At 40.6% G+C, this 22,997-nt stretch overlaps 1 protein-coding gene across 1 annotated transcript in view; it reads left to right on the forward strand.

The window, feature by feature from the left end:
• Positions 1 to 12,113: 12,113 nt before the first annotated feature.
• Positions 12,114 to 22,997, forward strand: part of THEMIS (thymocyte selection associated) — a 70,809-nt gene continuing 59,925 nt past the window's right edge. The window contains 1 exon segment of the mRNA XM_009092332.4: positions 12,114 to 12,271. Coding sequence (XP_009090580.3) covers positions 12,181 to 12,271 — 91 coding nt within the window. The 5' untranslated portion in view covers positions 12,114 to 12,180.

The raw sequence follows: 22,997 nt of genomic DNA on the forward strand, positions 1-22,997 counted from the left end.
TGTCCTGAAAACAGAAGCTAACTCGATAAATTAATACCTTCAGAATCCTACAGGATCTGGCATTTGAGAAAAATTACAAAAATTGGATTTGGGAGGGACAAATGCCCTGCAAGCTGGTCTGAGTTTACAGTCCAGCATGGCAAAATAAAAATCCAATTATCACATAATATTAGGAAAAATAGAGACTAGAATGTGACAATTATTTTGTTGATATACATATGCAAGTCTGCATTTTCCTTACCTTTACTTTTAAGACTTTAAGTAACACACCTGCAGGGTCATGCAAACACCTCCTCAGTATCATGAGGTCCTGATCTTGCTCTTTACTTTGAGTTTGCCAGGAGGTGCCTATTCTGAATTTGTCACAGGCACACAAATGTTTAAGGAAGACACATACTCTTTTCAAGCCTGTGTGCTTCTCCAACTAGATTTTATACTCCTGTCTGATCATTCTTCCTCTTCTTCCAGTGGCCTTGGTAAATTGACTGGGATCCAGAAACAGGACATTGTGTATGTTGCTCAATTTTGTTGTTTTGTTTTGCCACTGATGTTTTCTCACTCAGCACAGGCTGAAGCAAACCAAGCATGGATAGGACATGTTATTATCTCTGTAACACATTACAACATTTCAGCAGAAACAATTTCAACAGGTAGTTCCAAATTTACACTAAATAGCTGAACCAACACCTCCTACCTTCATCTGAAGTCAGCTGGCACCTCTGAAATCAAGCTGGTTGAGATTCAAAATCTGCTGAGTGTTTTAAGCAGTGACATAATTCCAAAGTGAAACAACTGCAATGGATCTGTTGTTCCTTCTCTCAGGTGGGGAGGAGGTGAAAAAGCCTGCTCCCTTCCAATTCTTTAAAGGTGTCTCCAAGTCTTTAAAGGTCAGTGGCCTTTAAAACAACATGAAACAAAGCAGGAGGAACTTGGGTAAGTGATATATTTAAGTGTGTTTTATTTAAAAAATATTCACCCTGCAATGTATGTGGGCAGGCTGGTTAACTCCACAGTAGATCCACAGTCTAAAGGGAAAGGAAGCAGGAATAGCTGGATGCACATACTCCAGCGTGTATGTGCAACTGACTTTCTGTCATGGCAGTTCCTGAAGTGTGCTACTGTGAAGTGATTTTTAAAGGAAACTTCAAAATTAACTTGTTAAAGGGGCATGGCAAAAATAACTTTCCCACACGCACCTTCCAAGAACAGTACTGTTGCTGGTGTCCACAGGGAAGATGGGACATGTCCTCCTGTCTCTTTGCCATGGGCTGGGTTAGAACACACAGTCTGGGGACAGAAAATAACATTTTATGTATTCAAATCTATTTTAGTATTCAGAAGTACAATGTTCTGGGAAAACCATAACTGCCCAAAACAGGGAGATGCAGCCCAAGTTACAAGCATCTTTTGAGCTGATTGCCCCTTTTGTTCCTGTCCAAGCCAGGAGAGAGGACAGCCCCACGGAATAGCTCACGATAAGTGCCTATCACAGGGCAGGCTTGGTGGGCAAGGGACTCTGGTTGCCTGCTAGTTTTAGGAAGCATCCTCAGCTCTGTGTTAAAACCAAAATCAGCAAATTTTCTTTAGCATTATTTTTTTGAAGCTTGGGGCTGGCTTGTTTTGGGCTTTGTTATTGTTTTTTGCTTTGCTCTGGTTTGGTTTGGTGGTTTTCAGTTTGCTTTTTTTTTTTTGCTGTGACTCTGCTTACTTTGATTTCACGTTATTTTCTCTTCTAAGAAGAGTGTAAGTTTTTGGATCGGATGGTTTTTTCCACTTTTTAAAGTATTTTCTTTCATATGATGTATTAAATCTTCCCTGGCAAGCTCATTTTCAGACATATTGCATAGGTGGATTTTGTAGGTGAGCAGAGAGCAGAACTCAGAAAAATAAATTAACAAAATACATTGTTTTTAAAATTGACTTTAGTTGGATGGCTGTGTAGATTTCATCCTCCAGCCCTGGCAAGCCTGGAACAATTTGCTGACATAATTCTACAAGAACACTTATAGATACTTTGCTCAGAGAGATGTGGAGGGAGATGCAGACTTTATTTTTCAAAATGTATCTATCTATTCATGCTGGATGTGTGTTAAATCTCACATCATACTCAGCACCAAAAGGTCCAGGATACTGTAGTGCTCCACAGGCTCTCATCAGCCCCTGGCCCAGGGGTCTCTGGCCATGTGGAGGAGGGAAGAAAGGAGGACACAAGAAGGGTCCAACTGCTGTTCCCTATGCTTCATCCAGGAGAACATGTGCGAGGAACACATTGAAGGAGATGCCCAGGGGTCAGAAATGCTCTTGGATGTCAAATAAATGTACATGCAACAAACTGAAATCAAGATGAAAGGCTGGCAGAAGGACTTATACTCCAAAACAAGAGCCCCAGGATGTTTCCTTACAGACCATTTGAAATCTTAGATAATTTACATGAAGTTTGTGGAGAAGGGCAAGGTGAAAGGGCCTTGGCTGCATCACAACATATGTCTCATACTGGAAAGCAAAGCTGCCTACCAGAAGAAATGGATGCAGTGTGTACTACCTAGTAAGTTATCATTTTGCATGAGAAGTAATGAGATTTATTTGACTTAGTGGACCTTGACATGGAGAACCTTCTGGACTGGGTATTTTAATAGGACAGGCTTAAAATACACACACACACACACACACACAAAAGTTAAAGTGCTAAAAAAAAGATAAAATTAAGGGCTGCCTATGGGTTCTCCAAGAAAAAAAAGGCTTTTTTATAGGTTGTTGTGGAGAAGACCCCTGTGCTCTTTCCTACTCCCCAGGAGGAGGCAGGGAAGACAGGTTTATTGACCAATTTGATAAGGGAACCCATTTGTATTGCAGCAGTTTTCCCAAATGAGTCTCTCATGAAGGTTTAGCTTCTCACAGTGTGTGTGACATGCTCATCACAGGCTACCACAAGAATGATGACTCTGTAGGACTGGAAAAGGGGTTGGACAGCAGCCATCCCTTGGGTGAGGTAGAAGATGGAACCTCCGTCACCACTGAGGCCATTAGAGAGGTTTTGGTGACAACCCTATTTATGTTAATATAACCAGAAAGGGCAGAAAAAGCACCATTCTGCTCTTGGAGAGAGAGAAACAGGACTGGAAGAGAAAAAGGGGATGCTTATGTTTGTATGAAGTAAATGTACATTGCTTGTGGTGCTCTCAGATTTTTTTTTATGACCAAATGTACTGGATTCTGCATTAATTTAAAAACTAGTCTCTGTTTAATTATACTGAGACCCTCCCCTGAAATAAAAAAAAATCTTTATGGCTGATAAGTAAACAAAAAAACACATGACACAAACATGAAATAAAGAGCTTTTATTGTGCTTGTGATGAAATGAAAACAAACTTCATCTCAGCTAGACCAAATACATCCTTCAGTCCACCATCCCTAGGGATAAGGAGTCATGAGGACAGACTGAGAACTCCCTGGGCACTCTCTTCTTCCACAGGCTGAAACTCTGGCAGGTGCCAACCCAAAAGTCTGGCTGCCTCTTCAAATAAAAGGAACCTTTAAACTCTTTATGTCAGATCTTAGTTTTCTTACAGCCTTCTTACAGACTTTTCCTACAGCCTTCCTACAGACTTGTCCAAATTCCTTAATCTATGTTCACTTTGCCAGTGTACTTAATTAAAAAAACCAAAACAGCACAATAACAAAAAACAAAGCAAAAAGAAAACCCAGAAGGGCCTCCAAAAAAGAAGTCCACCAATCACTGATACCTTTATACTGCTTCTCCTTAAGAAAGAGATAGGGACACCTGGAACAAGAGCACAGATGCAGAACACTGAGGCAGCAAATACACCTGAGTTTTCATATGGTAAATTATAATGACAGCCCAAATTTCTTGCAGTAGGGTAATATCAATGCCTTGGAAAAGGTAGGAAATTATAACCAATTTCATTGATATGTTGGCAAGTGTTAACTGCATATTTTTCCAAAGTCTTTGTTCTTTAATGAGACACATTTTTCCTGCAAAACCAATTTGCTTTTAGATTCAACTTTATACACAGAATAGAAGTAATTACATTTAAGTTTGTTCTTCAGCTTTAAAAAGCTGTTTCTAAAACTGGGCAAATAAAATTGTGTGCTTGACAGACATTCTGTGGACCTTCTAGAAAGGCTCCCACAAATGATGAAAAAAAGGGAAAAAAAAGTAAAAAAAAAGAAAAGGAAGGAAGGAAGGAAGGAAGGAAGGAAGGAAGGAAGGAAGGAAGGAAGGAAGGAAGGAAGGAAGGAAGGAGGAAGGAAGGAAGGAAGGAAGGAAGGAAGGAAGGAAGGAAGGAAGGAAGGAAGGAAGGAAGGAAGGAAGGAAGGAAGGAAGGAAGTACAAGAGCAAGCTTGGGTTTGTCTGCATTTTAAAATGACAGCTAGTATTTCAGTTTCAATAAAAATGAGCAAATACATTCAGTGCCACCAATTCATCATTAATTTGAAAGTTAGACGAGTCTGTAAGATAAATATTAAGGATGGAAAACATTGAAGGTAACCATTATTAAAGGAAATGTTTTGTTGATTTTTTTATCAGCTGTTTAGGCCAAACTGTGGTTTTTAATGCTCCCATAAAGAGGGGTTATTAGTGCTCTTTCTTCTGGTAGTATAGACATTGGGGAGGTAAGGAGTGTGAGATGCCAGTTTTCATTATAGTTCTATTAGAGCTCTTTGCTGTCAGGAAAAGTCAAACTGTTTTTCTTCCCTTCTGTGGAAAATTGACAACTTATAGGTGAAAATTCAGAAATAATTAGTGAAAGCTATGTAAATTCCAATGGGGGAAATCAATCTTTCACAAATATATTTAAATTAATACAGTGTCCTTTTCTTTGAACAGTGACAGGGTGCAAAAAGATTATTTTGGATTCCTTTAACAGCATCTAGAAACCTACACTGACTCTTTAAAAATAAATTACAGCCCACCCCACTCAAGAAATCACAAAGGGAGAGAGTGATATTTGAAATTAATTCAAAAATTTCTTCAGCATGCTTCCAGCTGTCAAAAACGCATCGAAGATGTGCCAAATATATTTCAAAACACTTTCTATCATTTGAAGATAGCTCAAGTAATTTTTACTGTCAAAATCTTTACTTCGTCTTTTTCCTAAAGCTGTAGGATGTCTTTTTATTTAGGTCCCTCCCATCATTTTTCTTTCCCCACCAAAAAAAAAAAAAAAAAAACCAAAAAAAAACCAAAACCAAAAAAAAAAATCCCACTAAAACAAACTAGAAATACATAGAAACCAGACAGTAAAATTTGCACAGTTTGGGTGTTGAGTTGGGAGTTTGTGTTTGACTTTTTTCTTTCTTTTTTTTTTTTTTTTTACAGAGAGTAAAATGTTTTATCATTTAGAAAGAGTAAAAGATCTTGCTGTAGTGAGAGGATTTAGGCTGGGCTTTAGGGATCAGGCCTCAAGACTACAGCTTTGCCATAGACTTTCCATGTAGCCCTGATTGTGTTGAAAGTTCTCTGCTCTGAGTCTACTCAAGCAAAATAGTACCCCCAAACTGAGTATGGAAGATAGAATCCAAATATATTTAATATCTGCTTAGCTATTGGAACACTGAGCCTGCCTGAATAGATTTTATAGTGTAATGTCATGCACAGATCAATAAATATTTCCATTGGAAGAGCGAGTTCATGTTTTGTGCTGTCAAATAAAGAGTGGTAACCCTGGCTGAGGATCACCTGGATGGCTCATTTTGGCAGGTGTTTCTTTGTATTGGGACTCCTACTGTATTAAACATTTGCATTCTGCTTTATTTTCAAAATGCTTTAGAAACACTTCAGTATCAATCATCTTCATTATTTATAAAGATAGGTAGCATTAATACCTGTCAATAGGTGGGAGAATTATTTCTTGTGACTCTATAGTCCCAAGGCTATTTTTAGCTTTGAGTCTATCCTAGCACAGTGCTTAGAAATCTCAAACAGTGTCTTTTTTCTCTGGGGTTGAACAAAGAGTTGGTAGAACTGTCTGCCTTGGCAGCACTGGAACCTTTCAGGGCGCTGAGTGCTCAATACCTACATGGTGCTAACACTTCAAATGCATTCATTAACACCATGATTCTTATCACACTTACCAACAGCTGGGGAGAGATTTAAGGAGATGTATTTTCTATAGTTTGCTGGTGTATACAGAGCTATTACTCTTTGTTGAAGAAACTTTGGAGAACTTCATGTCAATATTCTTTGCAGGACTGTAACTTGAAACGCTGTTATAAGCAAGGTGCTTCTATGTGAAGCCACAACCAGCTGAAAGCCATAACTCCTTCTTATTAAGAATCTACTCCAACTTCTATTGAAATCAATGAAAAGCTCTTTCTGACTCTGGCAGGTACAGAATTGCTCAATAAAATGTTGAAAATACCCACAGGTTATTGTTGTTCAGTCCATAAAAAGTCAGCCAAACTTACTATTTTTCACAATGTAAGGTGTGTACATGTTCTTCAATTCTTTTGAAACCACTGGGGGATCCTGATTCTTCAATAAACTGTTCACTAGAGTCAAACATTGGCAAAAAACCTGGTGGGCTCAAGAGCTTTTACTAACAACCTTTTGTTCATACCTGCTAAGCCATTTAAATTTCAGAAGAGCATGTCTAAGATCTCTCTGTTAAACTGTAAGGAAATGTCAAAGAACCCAAAATGTAGCTCCTGAAAATGTAAAGGAAAGCTCAAAATAAAATCACAGAGCACTGTTCTGAGATTTTAGAGCCAGGAGTCACCACAATTCACAAGGGTGACCACCTGCTTTGTGAAGGTGTTAGGGTTTTTATCACAATAATTTTTATATCAAGTGCAAAGACTCGGAGCAGAGCAAGATTGTATTTTTAGAAAGGCAGATTTTATCTCTATCTATGGAGTTCAACTGATGGTAAAGTAGTATAAAATTCTGTGGGTAATGATCCTTGCTTTTTAACACAGCTCTTAATTTTAATTTCCAGCAAGATCTGCCTCTGCAGATTTGAAAAGTCCTCTACCCAAACTGACACATCTTAGGGGGAGTGTGAGCAGCAGCTGTCAATGGAAGAAAGAATGTTAAAAGAAAAAAAAAACCAAAACAGCTTTCTGGGGTCAGTAAAATATTCTGAGCAATGAGAGCTTTATATTTTCAGGTAAAGTTAGAAGCAATTGTTGCAGGTGCTGGAGGATAAGTAACCTAAATGTTAGGCAAAAAATGTTAGGTTTCTTTAGCTAGAATTATTTCAGTGCTTATGAGCTTATCACCTTTGGCTTTATTGGGCAATAAATCCTATCCACCTATACATACTGAGAAAAAGCTTTTACACAAAGACCCACCTATCATGTTGTAACTTGTGTTCCAACAGTTCATGTTTCAGCCAGTTCAGCCTCTCTCTCTCTGTGAATAACCCATGTGTGCCATCGTAGGGATTAGATTTTTTCTCACATTGGGGACAGTTTGTTCAAGCTGGGTCCATCATCTTACATCACAAGGGCCATTGGAAGGGCACAGCTGTCAGTTCAGTGTTGAGCTTCTTGGGTGGGTTGTATGAAACCTGACTGACCTTACCAGAACTGGTGTGGGTTAGCAGAGGAAGACCACAGCTCCTGAAAGTCTCTTCTTTTAATGCTCAGTTCATCTCTGGAACAGTTAAATATAATACTGTTCAACTAACTTATATATTGGGACAATAGATTCCTAAAAATAAAGGGTAACAATGCAGCTAACTACCCATAGGAATAGGTGACCTGTCTCCCTTACTTTGTCAGAATTGTACTAGATGCTATCATAGAATCCTTTATTTATTCAAGGCTTAAACATTCCAGGAGTCCATTGTTCCCTTGGGGGATTATTTCTCAGCTCAATGCACTTGTGTCAGGGAGGATTCCTTACAGCTTAGTCTGACTCCATTTTTAATGACAGGAGGAGTGTTCCCCTTTTTCCTGGTTTTGGCCAGGACAGGGCTCATTTTTTTAAAGCAGCCAGTAAGGGCCATGGCTAGGACACTGGGGTTATTCTGTAACACCTCACATCATTTCCAGGGGAGGGGAAAAGGGACCACTGCTTCCAAGGAGAAGGGCTTCCTTCTGGTCAAAAAAATCATGGTATCTGGTATTGTTTATTGTCTCAGGCTCTGTGGTGAGCATTTTTACATGTGAATCACTCTCTATTTTGTGTGCTTTCTTTATTAATTTTGTTGTTGCTACTGTTCATTGTCTTATCTCGTTGTTTCCAGCATATTGTTCTTATCTCAGCCTGTGAACTTTGCCTTTTTTGCCTCCAATTGGAGAACAGGGAGGGGAAGCATCACACCTTTTTTTTTACTGGGAATACTAAATTGGAGACTATAATTCCTAAACCATGACAACTTTATACTGAAAAAAATATGCAAGTATATTGAATTTCTAGCAGTATCTTGAATTTGATTCAAAACATAGTGCAACCATTCCATATGAACCTCACTCACACCTGTCTTCCACGTCCTGACTGTTCTGAGTTTCCCTAAAGCATTTTCCTCTTTGAAATTACTGTTCTGCCAGCTATATCAAATACATTTCCCTTATGTTTATAAGGTCAATAAATGGTGCATTTATTCCTGTAGACATAATGCTTGGTTTCATATTTATGGGATTGTTTTAAAGTTTGCATTTTAATGTTTCAACCAGCTCAACTAATGGCCACATTTATCTAACAAATGGGCTGAGCTCAAAAAATAATACAAATCTTCACAGGTTTAGAAATTTATCTTCTCCTGAAATTTTGAACATTTTACTGACTTTCTGAAAAACAATAATTATTAAATTAATAATTAAACCCATCAGCAAGGTAGGAAAATATTCCTGGATGTAGTTTTCAGACTTCTCTGTTTTGCCTATGTGTCCATCCTTCTGAATTTTTCAGAACTATTTTTCTGTCACATTCCCCTACAGCTGGTCCTTGGCCATCCCCTTGGGAAAAAGCAGGGCTTTTCCACCTGGGGAGACGTGGGTCCCTGTTTGTGTGCACCTCCCAGAGCAACTGGAGCTGCCAACACCATGGCTGCATGAGGACTCATGGTCACTTTGGCTGCTGTAGGTTTGGCTGTACAGCTTGACCTTCACCCCATGGCTGGCAGTAGAGATGGAGTGGCCAAGCTGCCTGTACCTGCAGGTTGCCACAGGGCAGAGGTAACTCTGAGGTCCTGGCAGGCTCTTTGTGATGAATGCAATAACTTAGAACTGAAACTGGGGTAAGGAGAGGTTTGTGATCTCATTTCCCTATGGGAAGGACAGGGTCAGATATTGCCTCCTTCTGGTATAGTATACATACATTTTTTTCAGGAGCTTGTTCTAATCTTCAATATTGAAACTTGGACAAAACAAAAGGAATTTTTCTAAATCAAGATCCTCCTAAGAATTTAGTCTGCAATATGAACACTTCCCCAAAGGATCCCTTGCTACCAGCAGTCCATGATGACAATCTGATGATCTCACTCCAAACCATCAAGGATTGTTTGGAGACAGCAAGTTATTTTTCTTTGCACTTGGCCTTACACATCAAACTGGAAAATCTCTTGCAGAGCATTTGGGAGAACAGGTCAGTGACTCTCATTTACCAGTCTCTGTGTTAGCAGATCTGGGGACTCTTCTGATAAAAAATGACCAGTGGGTAGCATTCCTGATTTAAATTGCAATTTCAGACAAGTGCATTTCTAGTTCCTTCCTTGCAACTAAGACAGTTGCTTTTGTTAGGTTATGTGATGAAGGCTGGCTTCTGCACACACACACAGAGGAAGCACAGAGGAATAACAGTGGATTGAGGAATTCCAGAGGTATTTCTAGGGTATTCCCAAACAAATTACAGAGGCTCTGGGCCTCCAGAACAGCTTGTACAACCAGTGGCAGCAGGATCAGAGGCCACTGGGTGGACTGTGCCTATGTTCGACTGCTGGAGGGATCCCCACTGCATAAATACATATGTGTGTATTTCCCACTAATACATCAATCAACCAGAAAGGGGAACAGGATGAGGCCATTGGGGCTTGCCACGGTTTGTCTGGCAGTGTATTTATGTGTATGGGTGCTGTACATGTCTGTTTGTCTGTGACTATTGGAAACACATGCTGCTTGTGTTGTGTTTATTTAGGTTAATAAAGTTTTTTTTTCCTTTCAACCTCAAGTTGGAGCCTGCTCTGCTCTGTCTCTGATCACATCTCACAGTGGGTGCCAGGGAAGGAGGTGTTCTCATGGGGGCACTGGCATTGCGCCAGGCTCAAACGATGACATTGGCCCTGGGAGCAGAGTTGCAGTTGCCTTCTGCATGCTGTTGGGCTGCTGAATTCAGCAACATAAACCAGGTTTTGTTTTGAATTTTTCTGGTTTGAAATCCATGTCTGTTAATGCATTTGCTTTGCTGGATTCAAGCAATTTCAGAAACATTTATTAGTTTGTGTGTGTGTTTGCCATCCATGTTAAATGTTCTTTTGGTGGTGTTGTTCCTGGCAGTCTTACCAAAGTGAACAGCCAAATACAGGTGAATTGAGGAACTATAGAAATGGCCTTAGGGGCTCTTTATCCATTGATCAAAACAATATGTACAGGTAAAGCCCAGCTGCTGGCATTGCCACAATACCTGACAGCCTTGGGAGCAAGAAAGTTGGCCTTGAATTGCTAGAGTTGCACACAAAATCTTAAAAATACAAAGACACCCCGCTGAAATAACCGAAACCACTCACACATTTCACTGCTTTGTGCTTGTAAGGACCAGTTTTTAGCATATGGGTCTTTTGATTACCACTGAATACATGTGATTTCTCCACTCTCTCTCAAATTACATTTGTGTAATTTCAAATATGTTTCCTTGGGAGGGGAGACCAAGCAATTTATTGTATTAAAATAATTGATGAGTTTTTGGCCGTGCATGTTCTCTAGGTTGGCTTTTACTCCTAGATTCAAAGCCCAGTTACTCCTCCTCCCTGTAGCACCTGCAGTACTAATGACCAGCAATAGTGGGTTCTGCACCTGGAGACTCCCCACTTATAAAATATATTTCACATCCTCTAGAGAAATATTTGTTAAGCCCAAGTTAATAAACTTTTCAGACTCTGTAGGTAGCCCAGCACCTCAAAGGCCAGTGCATACCCTTTAAAAATTTGAGAGTTTTAATTGTAAAGTTTTTAATATGTGAATAATATTGTCTCCTGCAAAATATTATATATAGAGGAAATGAAGCTAGCAAGCTTTTTGGAAATAAATGGCTGGTTATCTTGCTCACTGTTTTGGCACAATGTCATGCTTTCTACTTTCTCTGACCCCCCCAGGGAGACAGGAGAGCAGTGCAAAAAACCATGAAATCACAGTCACATCAGTTTTCCTCTTGCTCTGAGTCTGCTGAGAATTTGCTATGGCCTTGTTCTTCAGAAGAGTCCTGCTGAAACAACAGTGCTTGATCAAGCTCAGATTGGCAGAGCTGGGATCAGTGCTGGGGGTTTGTCACCAGTGCAGTCTGATTTTCCCCTGGTACTGTCTCTTAAAATTCCTTCCCAGCTGAAGCACCTCAAAATCAAATTCACACAAATCATTGGTGGCATAAGAAAATGTTGACTGTTTTGCATACAATATTGTGTTTAAATGTCCGTTTAGAGAATGAAGTAATCTGTATTCTATTTGTATATCTTAAATCCAGATAAAATATTTAGCAGAGTGCTTCATCTCTTTTCTTCAAGGACTATTTGTGGTTTTGAAGTGAACAAACACCAGATTATTTTGCTGTGTTCCAAGAGGCGAAAAAAACCCCCAACAAACCAACAACACCCCACCCAGAAATGGTGTTTTTCCCCCTCTAGGCAGGGCTGATGTTCAGTATCTTCTTTCTATCAGGGTCAATAACTATAACCAATGAAATTTTGTACCAGATCTCCATTTCCCCTTTGGAGCCTGGTACCCACAGCAACCTCCCACATCTCCCAGCCTGGCACAGACCCTTGGTGGGTGGGGGTGCCAGAACCAGCTGATGGGACCACCAGCCGCTTCACCCCGCTCCAGCTGCACCTATGGGAGGAAGCAGCCACAGAGGAAAGGAAGCAGAAGTACCACCCTATGCCACTCCTCCCCTCTGCTGTGGAGCTTCCGAGCACAGCATGCACCAGGCTGAGAGCGTTGCTGCCTTGAGAGCTTCTCACTGGTGTTTTCGTGCCAAACCCACATGCTACAGAGCTGCGGACCATGGCCTCTACCCTGCAGAAGTTCATTCATTCTCTGGACCTCAGAGCCCTTCCCAGGGTCCTCCAAATCCAGTCAGGCATCTATTGTCAAGGTGAGCATCGAAAGTTTTCTGGCAGAGCTTTGCAAGCCTGTATTTGACATCAGGTCCCTTTCAGACTGGAATGTAGAATGGGGGGGGCAGCATAGGAAGGATGCTCATGGAGCTGTCTCCTAGCAGTTTCCCACTGGCTGAAGAATGAGTGTTTCCAAAGAATGGCTTTGGAAATGCCTTTGGTGCAGCGTGCATTCAGTCTTTTCACTGGCAGTGAAAAAGAAACTAGTTAGTCCTTATCCTGTCCTGGAAAGAGTACTGGAATAAGGCATGAATTTGCTTTGCACTTACACAGAGCCATCAACCCAGCAACTGCAAATCACCTCACAGAGGTTAATTTATTTAACTCATCTTGGGCTTCTGGGGCTGCCATGGAGAGGTCTCTTCTGCCTCAGAAATAAAGAAGCAGGGAGTCTAGAAAGTGACCATGAAGGACCATAAGGTTTTCTTGAAATAATGTCCTGTATTTGGGGGCACTTCAAGTGTGAAACAATGCAAAAGAGCTGGTCTGAGCTGGACAGGAGCAACGCAGGGGTAATATTTTACTGGGTTTTCGTGCTGCAGATCTATTTTTATGATGTTTTTAGTGCTCTGCTTGTGCACAAAACACACTCGAAAGATTGTGTCGAAGAGAGTTGCATTAGAGGGAAAAATATGCTCTTGGTTTGGGCAAGGACTTTGTTCAATGATAGTGAAGATGTCATGTCAAGCCCGTGTATCAGTCTAGAAAAAATTACTTCCTTGCCACTGAGAGGGAAAAACTTGGGTTCAACTAAAAAAACAGAGAGGGTTTCATGAAATGAACTGAAGTCTGCTTCAGCATCAGCCAAACACCCCCTTCGGGATCCACAGCATCTGTCTTTACATCAATCTAAGTATTTCCATGCTGCACCATAGTAGGAGAGAGGAGGTGGCCAGAGTCTGATTGGCAATCAGCAGCTGTGGCCAGAGTGGGTGATTTTTCCCTCCATGACAACAGCCCCTTTGGACAGAAAGGAAATGGGAAATTTCGGAATTTGTGATGGTAGAGTACTGTCCATGATTGCCCATCCTGGCTGCCCTGGAAACTACCTATGAATAATACTGATATATAGAAAAAGTGTTCTGGGAAATAAGCTTCTCTAAAATAACCAGAAACTTTTAAACATACTGTTATTCTGAACTTTGCTATGTGGCTGGTTCAAGTTGTATCTTTTAAACTATGTATATATTTGTATATATACAAAATGCTATGATGAAATGATGGTAGTCCAGCTGTCTGCAGGTTTCTGAGTTCCTACAGTCTGCATCCTACTGCTCAAGGATGGTAAAACTTATACCAGCACATTTTTGTAGCAGTTTGTAATACTATATGCTGTCTAAACCCTCAGTTTTCCTCAGGAGAAAAACACTGGTGAGTAAGCACACAGACCCACTCTGCAGCAATTCCTCACATGTGAAAGAAAAAGTCTATTAGCTGTTGATTAGCCTTGGGAGGGGTTGGTATGTGCTCCTGAGAATATTAGCATTAAAAAGTGCCAGCCCTTCTACTGCTCTAGTGCTTTTTTGGCCTTCAGCAGCACTACCTCATCCTGTCCTCTGCTCCTGGTGGCTTCTCAGCTGTTCTCATACATGTGCCACCAGCGCAGCAGCTGCAGCACCGACAGCCATGCACAAGTCTCTTGTTTATGCAACAAGCAACACTGATCTATTCTGCTTGGCTCCTTGCCCTCACAGACATATCCCAAAAAATACTTGTGAGTACCTAGGAACACTGATGTCCTGCAGTAGACTTCTGTGGGTTCCTCTTCTTCCTTGCTTCAGAGGAAGATGGAGATGCTCAAGACACTCAGTGCAGGATAGGTTTGCAGGATCTAGGGCTACAAAAGGTCTTCTCAAGCCAGGCCCTCACTCCCTTTCTTTTCCTCCTTCCCTGAGCTCTCTGTCTGTGTCAGATCTTTCCTGAATATTTTCCTTCCTTCTGGAATTGGCAGCTGGGGTGAACACATTGTTCTGTGATTGCATTATGATTTATGTTACATTTTCTGTTGAAAGACTAGTGCTTCAAAAAGAGTCTGGAGTAACTCCTGTTATATTGCTGAGCAGGACACCAGGCCACTTTGAGCACTTCAAGTTTCCATTAGGACAACCACTCTTTAGTCCTTCCTCAGGCAGATCCCTCTGCCCCTGCACCAACCTTTTTGATCTCTCTTACCCCATGCAGTCCACCAGCAATCACAGTGTGGGTAATGGCAGGTCTGTCAGCAGGGAACATGGATTTATTGCCCTGGCTGCTGGGACCAAATCTGAACATTTGTGCACTGATTGTAATAGCTCCCAAATGGCTACACAGTCAGCTACCTGGTCAGCTAAGTGCTTTTGTGGAATGGGATTTCACAGGAATCTGTAACCATTGTCAGCACAACCTGCAGATAGTAAGGGAGAAGAACAATTGTTCAAGCATTACATGTGATCATTTGAAACTGATCAATCACCAGGGATACTTAATTTTCCTGTGTAAGAATTCTCAATAGGAAGAATTTTTATATATGCAAATGTTAATATAAATTTCCTCTTCAGAACCCCCGCCAAAAAGGGCAAGGTTTCTTAACATAGCATAGTCAGGTACACAGAATGGCTAATGGAGTAAATAATGGTCTATTACATCCATTAGAGCTGTCACCTCAAAGCTGTAGCAGCCAACCAAAGAAAGCTATGGCAAGATGCTTGATAATAAGGTGACACATTGTAATTGATTCACTGCTCTTCTCTGGTGCTCTGTGTGCTGTGGGGATGAAACTCTCCATTTACTCTGTTGGAAGCAGCATTTTCCACACACTGCACTTAGGTCTAATGATTTTGTAAATATAGGACTTGCAAACTAGCCTTACAGTCCCTGGCAGATTTTCAGTACCTCTGGAAGCATAAGGAAAGTTGAATGCTTTGCAAGGATGAATGTTTTCCATGTGGTGAGATATTTTTATTAGAACCTGCAAAGTCAAGCTCCAAGGAGAGAGCGGGAATTTACTTGCCTTTGGCAAGGTAACATCTCTGAAAGAATCCATTCTGCTTCTTTATTCATGTTACACCAAATACAGTCTAGGTCTCTCCTTTCAGACCCAAGCCAGCCTGCTACTGTTCCCAGTGGAGAGCAAGTAGAAAACATATGCTGTGTGCACTCATTCTACCATTAGTCTCTCTACTGGCCTATAAAAAAATTATGTTTCTGCTGATGCTACTGGAATGTGATGTATTTAACTGTAGTTCCCCAAACTGCAAATGGACATGACTTGATAGACCCTGCTTCCACATGGAATACTTTCAGCTAGAAAAGCTCTGGGCAATTGAACTTTTGCTGTTGGTAGTGAATATTATGTTTTAGACACCTTTCTCAGGAAGTTCTGTTGCTCTTTTCCTTTCTGTTCTGGGCACGAAGAAGAGGAAAGCATTTTCCTTGAATGATATCAATGATTTTCATGCTACACTTGGACTTTGGGGTTGGTTGAAGCCTTTCCAGTTTGCCTCTAGGCAGAACAGTCAAGGTTGGAGGTGCTTGTTCACACTTCCATGTTTCTGTTCTGCTTTGGCTGCAGCTGTGTGGGGCTGCATAGTCAGAGACCCAACCTGCAGCCATCACCTACCACTGCCTGACACTTTGCAGAGTCAGAAACGTGTGGTGTTAGTAAGAGCTCTGAGTTCTTCCAAAATGCTTTTCATCATCATATTCAAAAGTCCATACAGAAGCAGAGAAATTATTGTCATCCCTGGTTTGAAAACAGAAACACAGATGAAAGGAGATGGTAGTTCTGCAAATACCAGGGATGCCTCCCAGGGCATTTGCTTTGGACTCTGCAGTTGTAATGTCCTTGCTACAGAAACTGGACTGCACTGTTGAATCTCTGAAGGGAATAGGAAGGATGATAATGAAATGAAAGCAAGTCTGCCAGATACAAATAACTTGGTAATCAGCACTGATTAGAAAGGAACTACAGTGCAGACTGAGGTACATGATAATTTAATAGTTCATTAAAATATGTTATTAAAAAATTAAATTGCTGAAACTCCATTGGGAACTGGTTTGATTGATCAAATATCTTTCTTTGAACATTTTAGTAAATATTGATACTTAGTGAGGTAAGTACTGTCTGACCACTGATTTTTACAGATAGCATGCAAGTGTAGACTTTCATTTTTATGTGGCAAAAACTATGTCTGTTTTAATACTAATATAATTATTTTATGGGTAATTGAATTTGATATTTTGCAGGCTTAATTTAACCAGTGGCAAAACAGTAAAAAGTGCCAACTTCAATTGTGAAAAATGAAGAACCTCTCAAGGCACCTCTTCTGTTGGTGTTTGCTGTCATTAGCCCACCCACAGTCTTCCCATTCTTGCCCCACCTAAACACACACATCAGTAATGGTACTCCCCCATTTCTTCAGGGGTTGGAACTTGCCAGAGCATGGGGTTAGTTTGTAGCTCTGCTCTGTGGTTCAGTTATTTGAGAACAGCCTGTGTGTTGTGTAAATTGGAGTTCCAGCACGTACCCTCTTTTACAACAGGCCTGTGAAGCACATCAGGAAACTCTGTGCTCCTTCTCTGAGGAGAAGGGAACTCTGCTGCAGTGAAGCAGCATACCCAGGCTGCAGAGGCAGACACTGCTGGCTTAGAGTGTCCTGATGCATCCCTTAGTGCTGCAGCTGTGGTACTCCAGTATCTGGGATTCAGGAAAGTGCTAGAACTGTGCAGGGAGGAAATATTGGAAAGAGGCAACTGTAGGGTCACAAGTACATCCTTGGTTAATGTCCTTCCAGACTTAAGGGATCTAAAGACTGTTAGAATTGACAGGTTGGGATTCCTCCTCTGGGCAGATGTTTGGTGCTCTCTGACAGCTGCATGAGAGGCAATGCCAAACAAAACCCTTGGGTGAATAGTTCCATTTCAAAAGTCATTTTGGTCAACTCTAAACAACATGACTCATGGTTCCTCTTGCTGGCTGTGTATCCACATTCGCTCGCTGTCTCTGCAGTTTTGGTTTCACTCTCTCTGCTTCTGTGACTGGAAAATGGCATCTTTCCAGCATGTATTTCTGCAAGCATTTCAGGGAAGTGATTTCAGGGCTCCGCTGATCATCAACAGAGTTCAAAAAGTCTTGTTAACCCTGTTATTGTAGCTAGGCAAACTGAATGCAAAAGGAATCCTTATCTATCCAAACTCAGCTGCCCCGAGTCTTAATTTAGACAAGAAATATCTCCCAACACTAACAGCTCAGAAATGATCACATAGGCTAAAACTGTTTTACTGTTTCTAAGCCAACCTAGAGAGAACAAATCCTTCTCCCTTGTCAAGTATGATAAGCCAATGAGTTGATGAAAGCTAGGATAGGCAGTGTATAATATGCATGAATAAAACAAGCAAACTGCCTCTTCAGGATTAATGAAACTAATTTTTCTTACAAAAAGCAGCAAATAATTTAAACAGAGGCTAAGCATAAGACAGCTTTGATGAAGATAATTAAGGCTGTATTTCTTAGAGGTAAAATATCATTAAAAATTATTATCATTCTCCACATTCACTGGGTGGATTCTCAGTAGAGTGTATGCCAAGGGAGAACTGCTTGTGAAACTTGTGGTACAGTGCTGTCACTTACTAATTTGTGTCTTTTTTTTATTTTAAGATAGAGAAGATTTTTTAAAGATAGGTAAACATGTCAAAAAGTGGAAGGGTACTTTCCTTTGAATACAGTTGTTTCTGTTCTTCTTGACAGAGCAAGTAGGAGCAAGAGCCTTAAGTACAGCCAGAGTAACAAGTAGTCTGGATTCTTTTTTGTGGTCACTAGTTGGAGCATACTGGTAAATTTTCTCTATTAACACAAACCACTGAAACTCTCCTGCCCTTGTTCAAGCTGCTCCAAATGCCTGTTTTATTCTAAACAAGAAAGAAACTGTTCTTCAGTGGATGTGAGAACAAACCCTGACTTTTTTGGGTCAAATATTGCTCATTTTATTCATACTGCTTCTCTCAATGGAATGACTCATCCAGACACAGTGAGAAAAAATCTGACCCTGGGTAGCTGGCACTCAGGGTGAAGTCGATTTGAGGATCTCCTCTGAGGGGATTTTCTTTCTGTGACATTCGGTTTTGGGCCTCCCCATGGATGGCACAGGAGGTAGGAAGAATACCCAAATTGCCTGGTTTGTCTCAATGCAGGGCTCAAGTCCTTGTCCTGTATTGCTGAAGCTCCCTCAATGTGCTGGTGTCCTGCAGCAGAGAGCTCCCCAGCTGTCATTGCACTTGGGCTCCAGGGATGTGAGGAGGAGGTCTGCAGCAGGAGGGGACCTGTTTCCCTTCCCACAAACCTCTAAAAAGCCTATAAAAGTACCAAGACAATTTTCACAAACTCAGGCTCTGGAAAGAAGAAGGGACAACTATGTTAAATTGCCTAGGAGGGAAGATCCTGGGGTAAACATCCCAGGATACACAAGCTCATGACCACACACTGCTTCTGAGCCACAGGGCTTTTGTGACAAAACTTTTTCTTCAAGTACCTGGTGATGTGTTCATGAAGGAACATGGCATTTGTCCAGGTCCACTGGTTCTGGTTAGCTCCTTTGGACACACAGAAGTGGCACAAGGGACATCATGCACTGATTTCTGCAGGGAAAAATATTTAAACATGTTTCCAGCTCTGGACTGAACCTGTGAAGTGCTCAACACCCTGATCTGATCCTGCAAGTCCGTTTGAGCAACCTTCCTAAACCTCATCCAATAAAATGTAGTTTTTTGTTGAAAATATATGTGAATAAACATATTAAATTCAAAGTAATTAATGCTGTAAAGAAAATAAATACATCTGAATAAATCATGACCAGCTATAACAGTGACTAATGCTGTTCAAAATCAGGTTTGGGCATTGTCTTCAATGCTGTAGTAATTCTGACTCATTTGGGTAAACCCAAATAAAAGGTCAAAGGTGTTTCATTGGGAGCTGTGGTTTTACTTGCTCTTTCCATTATAGTGGGTGCTACATGCATAAAGCCCTGCTGCTACATGCAGTGTGTGAGCCTCTAGATAGATGAGAATCAGAAGAATGCATTTATTAAAAAAAAAAAAAAGGCCATAAACTTATCAGGAAAGTAATAAATCAGAAACCACAGAAGTAATTTCTTTTTAAAGTCCATTATGATTGAAATGGCTTAAAGCACTTGACATTTAAAGTTTGACTTTATACAGCAAAAGATAAATCTTAATGGCTTTTGTTTTTTGATAGTTTCATGCTGGCAAAAATCAGACACTTCACAGCCTAAGTAGGTATTATCTAGGTAAGATGCATCTTTGCATGGAGTCTTTTGAAACATTTGTGTCCCAAACTGATCAAACCTAAAGATTTTTGTTGCTAGGGACATGTTAAAGAGAGAAGAGTTTTTTGAAAGCCCAATAAGTTGCTCTGTCACTTGACAAAGGATCTTCCACTCAAATTCACACTGCCTTCATGACCACTGCTATCCTTGGGCATCTGGAGCACTGTGTGGGCACAGGGGAGATGGGCTCACCTGCTCTCAGTGGGGGCAGCTTCTGGGTGGATAAAAGCCATTCAGGTGTTTTATCTTGTTGGCAGCCACTCTCACAGCCTGGGGTTAGAGAGAGAAGCTGGGGCATGCTATCTTCTTTGCTGTCATTGTGCATGATTTCCAGCCTCTTCCCTACAAGGCATTGGATTATTTGAGTTTAGTGGGGGAAATTCAGCAGACTACTGAGCATCTTTTGTGCTCAGGAGGTATTTGACCGGGAGAAAAAGCTACCTAATATCTCCCCATCAGAAATTGTTTGCTTTTCCTTCTGCTTAATCAGAGTATAAAATGATTTAAATTATTAAGCAAAACTCTCCTCCTTAAAACTTTAAAATAGATTTCTTTTCTTTCCAAAGACCATAAACTTTGAACAATTGGCTAGCCCTCAAATAATGCCCATAAAGAATGATACCTTTTTTTATTGACACTAATTATAGATCCATTATGCCCTTCATATTACTTTGAGAGCCTGCAGCAGCCTTAATAAAACTGTGATTTCACCTGAGCTATGTTGTGGGGGAGAATGGGCTATTGTAATTCTGGTTGAATGGCTGCACCAGGGCATGGAGCCTTTGCATGAAAGCAGAACCATTTCACCAGCCCCTGAAACAGAGTCACCTCTGATAGGGAAGACAGCACCCATATGGACAACTGATGACAACTTAATAGTGGAGAAAAGAGCACTGGGAAAAGGACACTGGGACAAAGTTCTACTCTTTCAGGAGATGTAGGGGGATCTTTCATCTCCCCACTGAGCAGCCAGGTTCCTGGTTCTTTGGATCTCCTTTCAAAGACTGCTTAGCCTGCCAGCTGCAATGAATTCAGCGAGTGTTACTGAGACATGAAAGAGAAAATATTTTCCATCAAAGATTCAAACTCATGGGACTAGGCAGTCAATGCCCAGTGTTTGGCCTCCAAAGTGATTTGGTTTTCTTAGGAAAAAAGCTTGGTCTTTGTTTAAAAAAAAAAAAAAAAAGAAAAAAAAAAAAAGGAAAGAAAAGGGGGGGAGATACTTGGAAGTGCTTAGCAGCACCCTGTATCAGACAGGCTGTGAGACTGGGAGTCAGCCAGCCTGGGCTTGAACTTCACCGCTGCTGAATAATCCTCTGTGCCACCTTAGTCAAGGCTTTTGTCTCGTTTGCATCGCTCTCCCTGGCCCTTCATGCTAAACTGCCCGGAGGCGTTTGGCAGAAAGGAGCTCCATCGCAGTGATGTATTGCTGCTGTTTACTCCAGGCCCTGACTGGGAGCCCTTTCTATCAGCGTCAGTGAGGCGTTCACTCGAGAGCAGTCACCAATGGAGCTCCAAGCTGCTGGGAAGAAAAAGGGACATATTACTGAGATATTTTATTGTTTCACCTTGTATCATAAAATATTTATCTCAGTGGTACTTTCAAATGCCCTGACATTAAGAATGATATCCTCCATCTCAGGCATTCACTGTATTTATATTTTATATTGCTGTTTTTAATACAAAAGTGCTCTTCTTGTACCTATAATGAGAAATAGATCAAATAAAGGGCTTATGTTAGGGAGGATGGTGGTGTGGCTGCTTAACATTTTAGGAAAGATGGAGGGGAAAAATACTGAACCGATTGTGACGCTTGCTTTGATCTGATCACGGTGGTTGATAACACAGATTGTCGAACTACAGATGAGTTTATGAAAGGATACAAATGTGGTTTTTATTGAACAAAGTAACATTTCAGAAATGGTTTTTTTAAAGGCAACAAGCTCTTTAATTACAGCCTTCAGGGGCATTGTTTGATCACTGTAAATAAGCTGCTTTATTCTGGGTTCTGCTAAAATGTTGGTTTGGGGGGGTTTTTGCATTATATTGCATACATCTTTCTCAAATCAAAACATTCTGTTCTCAAGGTTATTTGATTTACATTTTCAAAGAGTTACAATTTCTTTGTGACTTGAGCGGGAAAAACAAAGTTATTGTTGTTCAACAACAAATAAATGTTAAAAAAGTGCATTTTAATTAAAATTTTATTTTTCAATATATTGTGTGAGGGGGTCCACATTACACAGCTGAAGTAAAATCTCTCAGGGTCACATTGTTACAAAGTGGGAATTTTCAAAATGTTTTACGATTAATTATCATGGCTTCTAAAGGAAAAAGTACTTTTATTATCCTTTTTGAAAGCTATGCACTTTCCCTGGCTCCCTTTTACCAGCACAAATATTTGCTGCAAGTGCCTAGGTAACATTTTTCTTGTCTGAATGTAATCTTCATTGTATTATTCCAGGCAAACTGCCAAGCAAGGGCTAAAATCAGGGCCAAAGCAATCTAGTTGCAGACAAATATGTAATTAAAATCAATACTGTATGAGCAATTGTACCCCCAAAAATGTGGCTGGCAGATTTTAATTTTTAATTTTTTTCTAAATCTTAGTATTGATAAAAATGAGGCTTCTGCAATCATATGCTCAGTCAGTTAGCAATCATCCACCCAGCCTCTCATCCTCATAATCTTTCAACCTCTTGGCCTATTTCAAATAAATCTGGAAATATATGTTTTACTATTGATAAGCTGCTGAAAGTTGATCTCTGATGTCTTAGATGGAAAATGTGGGGGCATACCTCCATTACTCCATGGTTATATGATCTATGTATCCAACTTCTCTTCTGCAAAAGAAAAGTACTATCCTATGGTCCTTACTGGTGGCATTGCAAAGCATTTTTTTTTGCTACCAGATTATGTACCCATGTTAATTTCTTTCATGGAAGGACAATGACCTCCCTCGACTTTAATTTTCTTGGGGGTTTTGTGGAATCACTCTGTTGCAGATATAAACTGAAATAGTGGTTAAATATTCTTCAATAACAGTTTTTGGAGAGCTTTAGCCCCTTAACTGCTCCATTTAGTAGACAAGGGAAAGCCTGTGGATGTTGCCTACTCAGATTTCAGGAAAACCTTTAGCACAGTCTCCCACAGAATTCTCTTGGGAAAGGTGGCAGCCCACAGCTTGGGCAAGTGTAGTCATCACTGGATATAAAACTGGCTGGATGGCCAAGCCCAGAGAATGGTGGTGAAAGAATGACAGGAAAGATATTGGGGTTCTGGAGCATGCCCAGAGAAGTAAAATGAGGCTGGTGAAGGGGATTGCACATAAATCCTATGAGGAGCAGCTGAGGGAGTTGGGGAATTTAAACCTGGAGAAAACAAG

The sequence above is a fragment of the Serinus canaria genome, chromosome 3, assembly GCF_022539315.1.
Source record: "Serinus canaria isolate serCan28SL12 chromosome 3, serCan2020, whole genome shotgun sequence".
NCBI classification, from domain to species: domain Eukaryota; kingdom Metazoa; phylum Chordata; class Aves; order Passeriformes; family Fringillidae; genus Serinus; species Serinus canaria.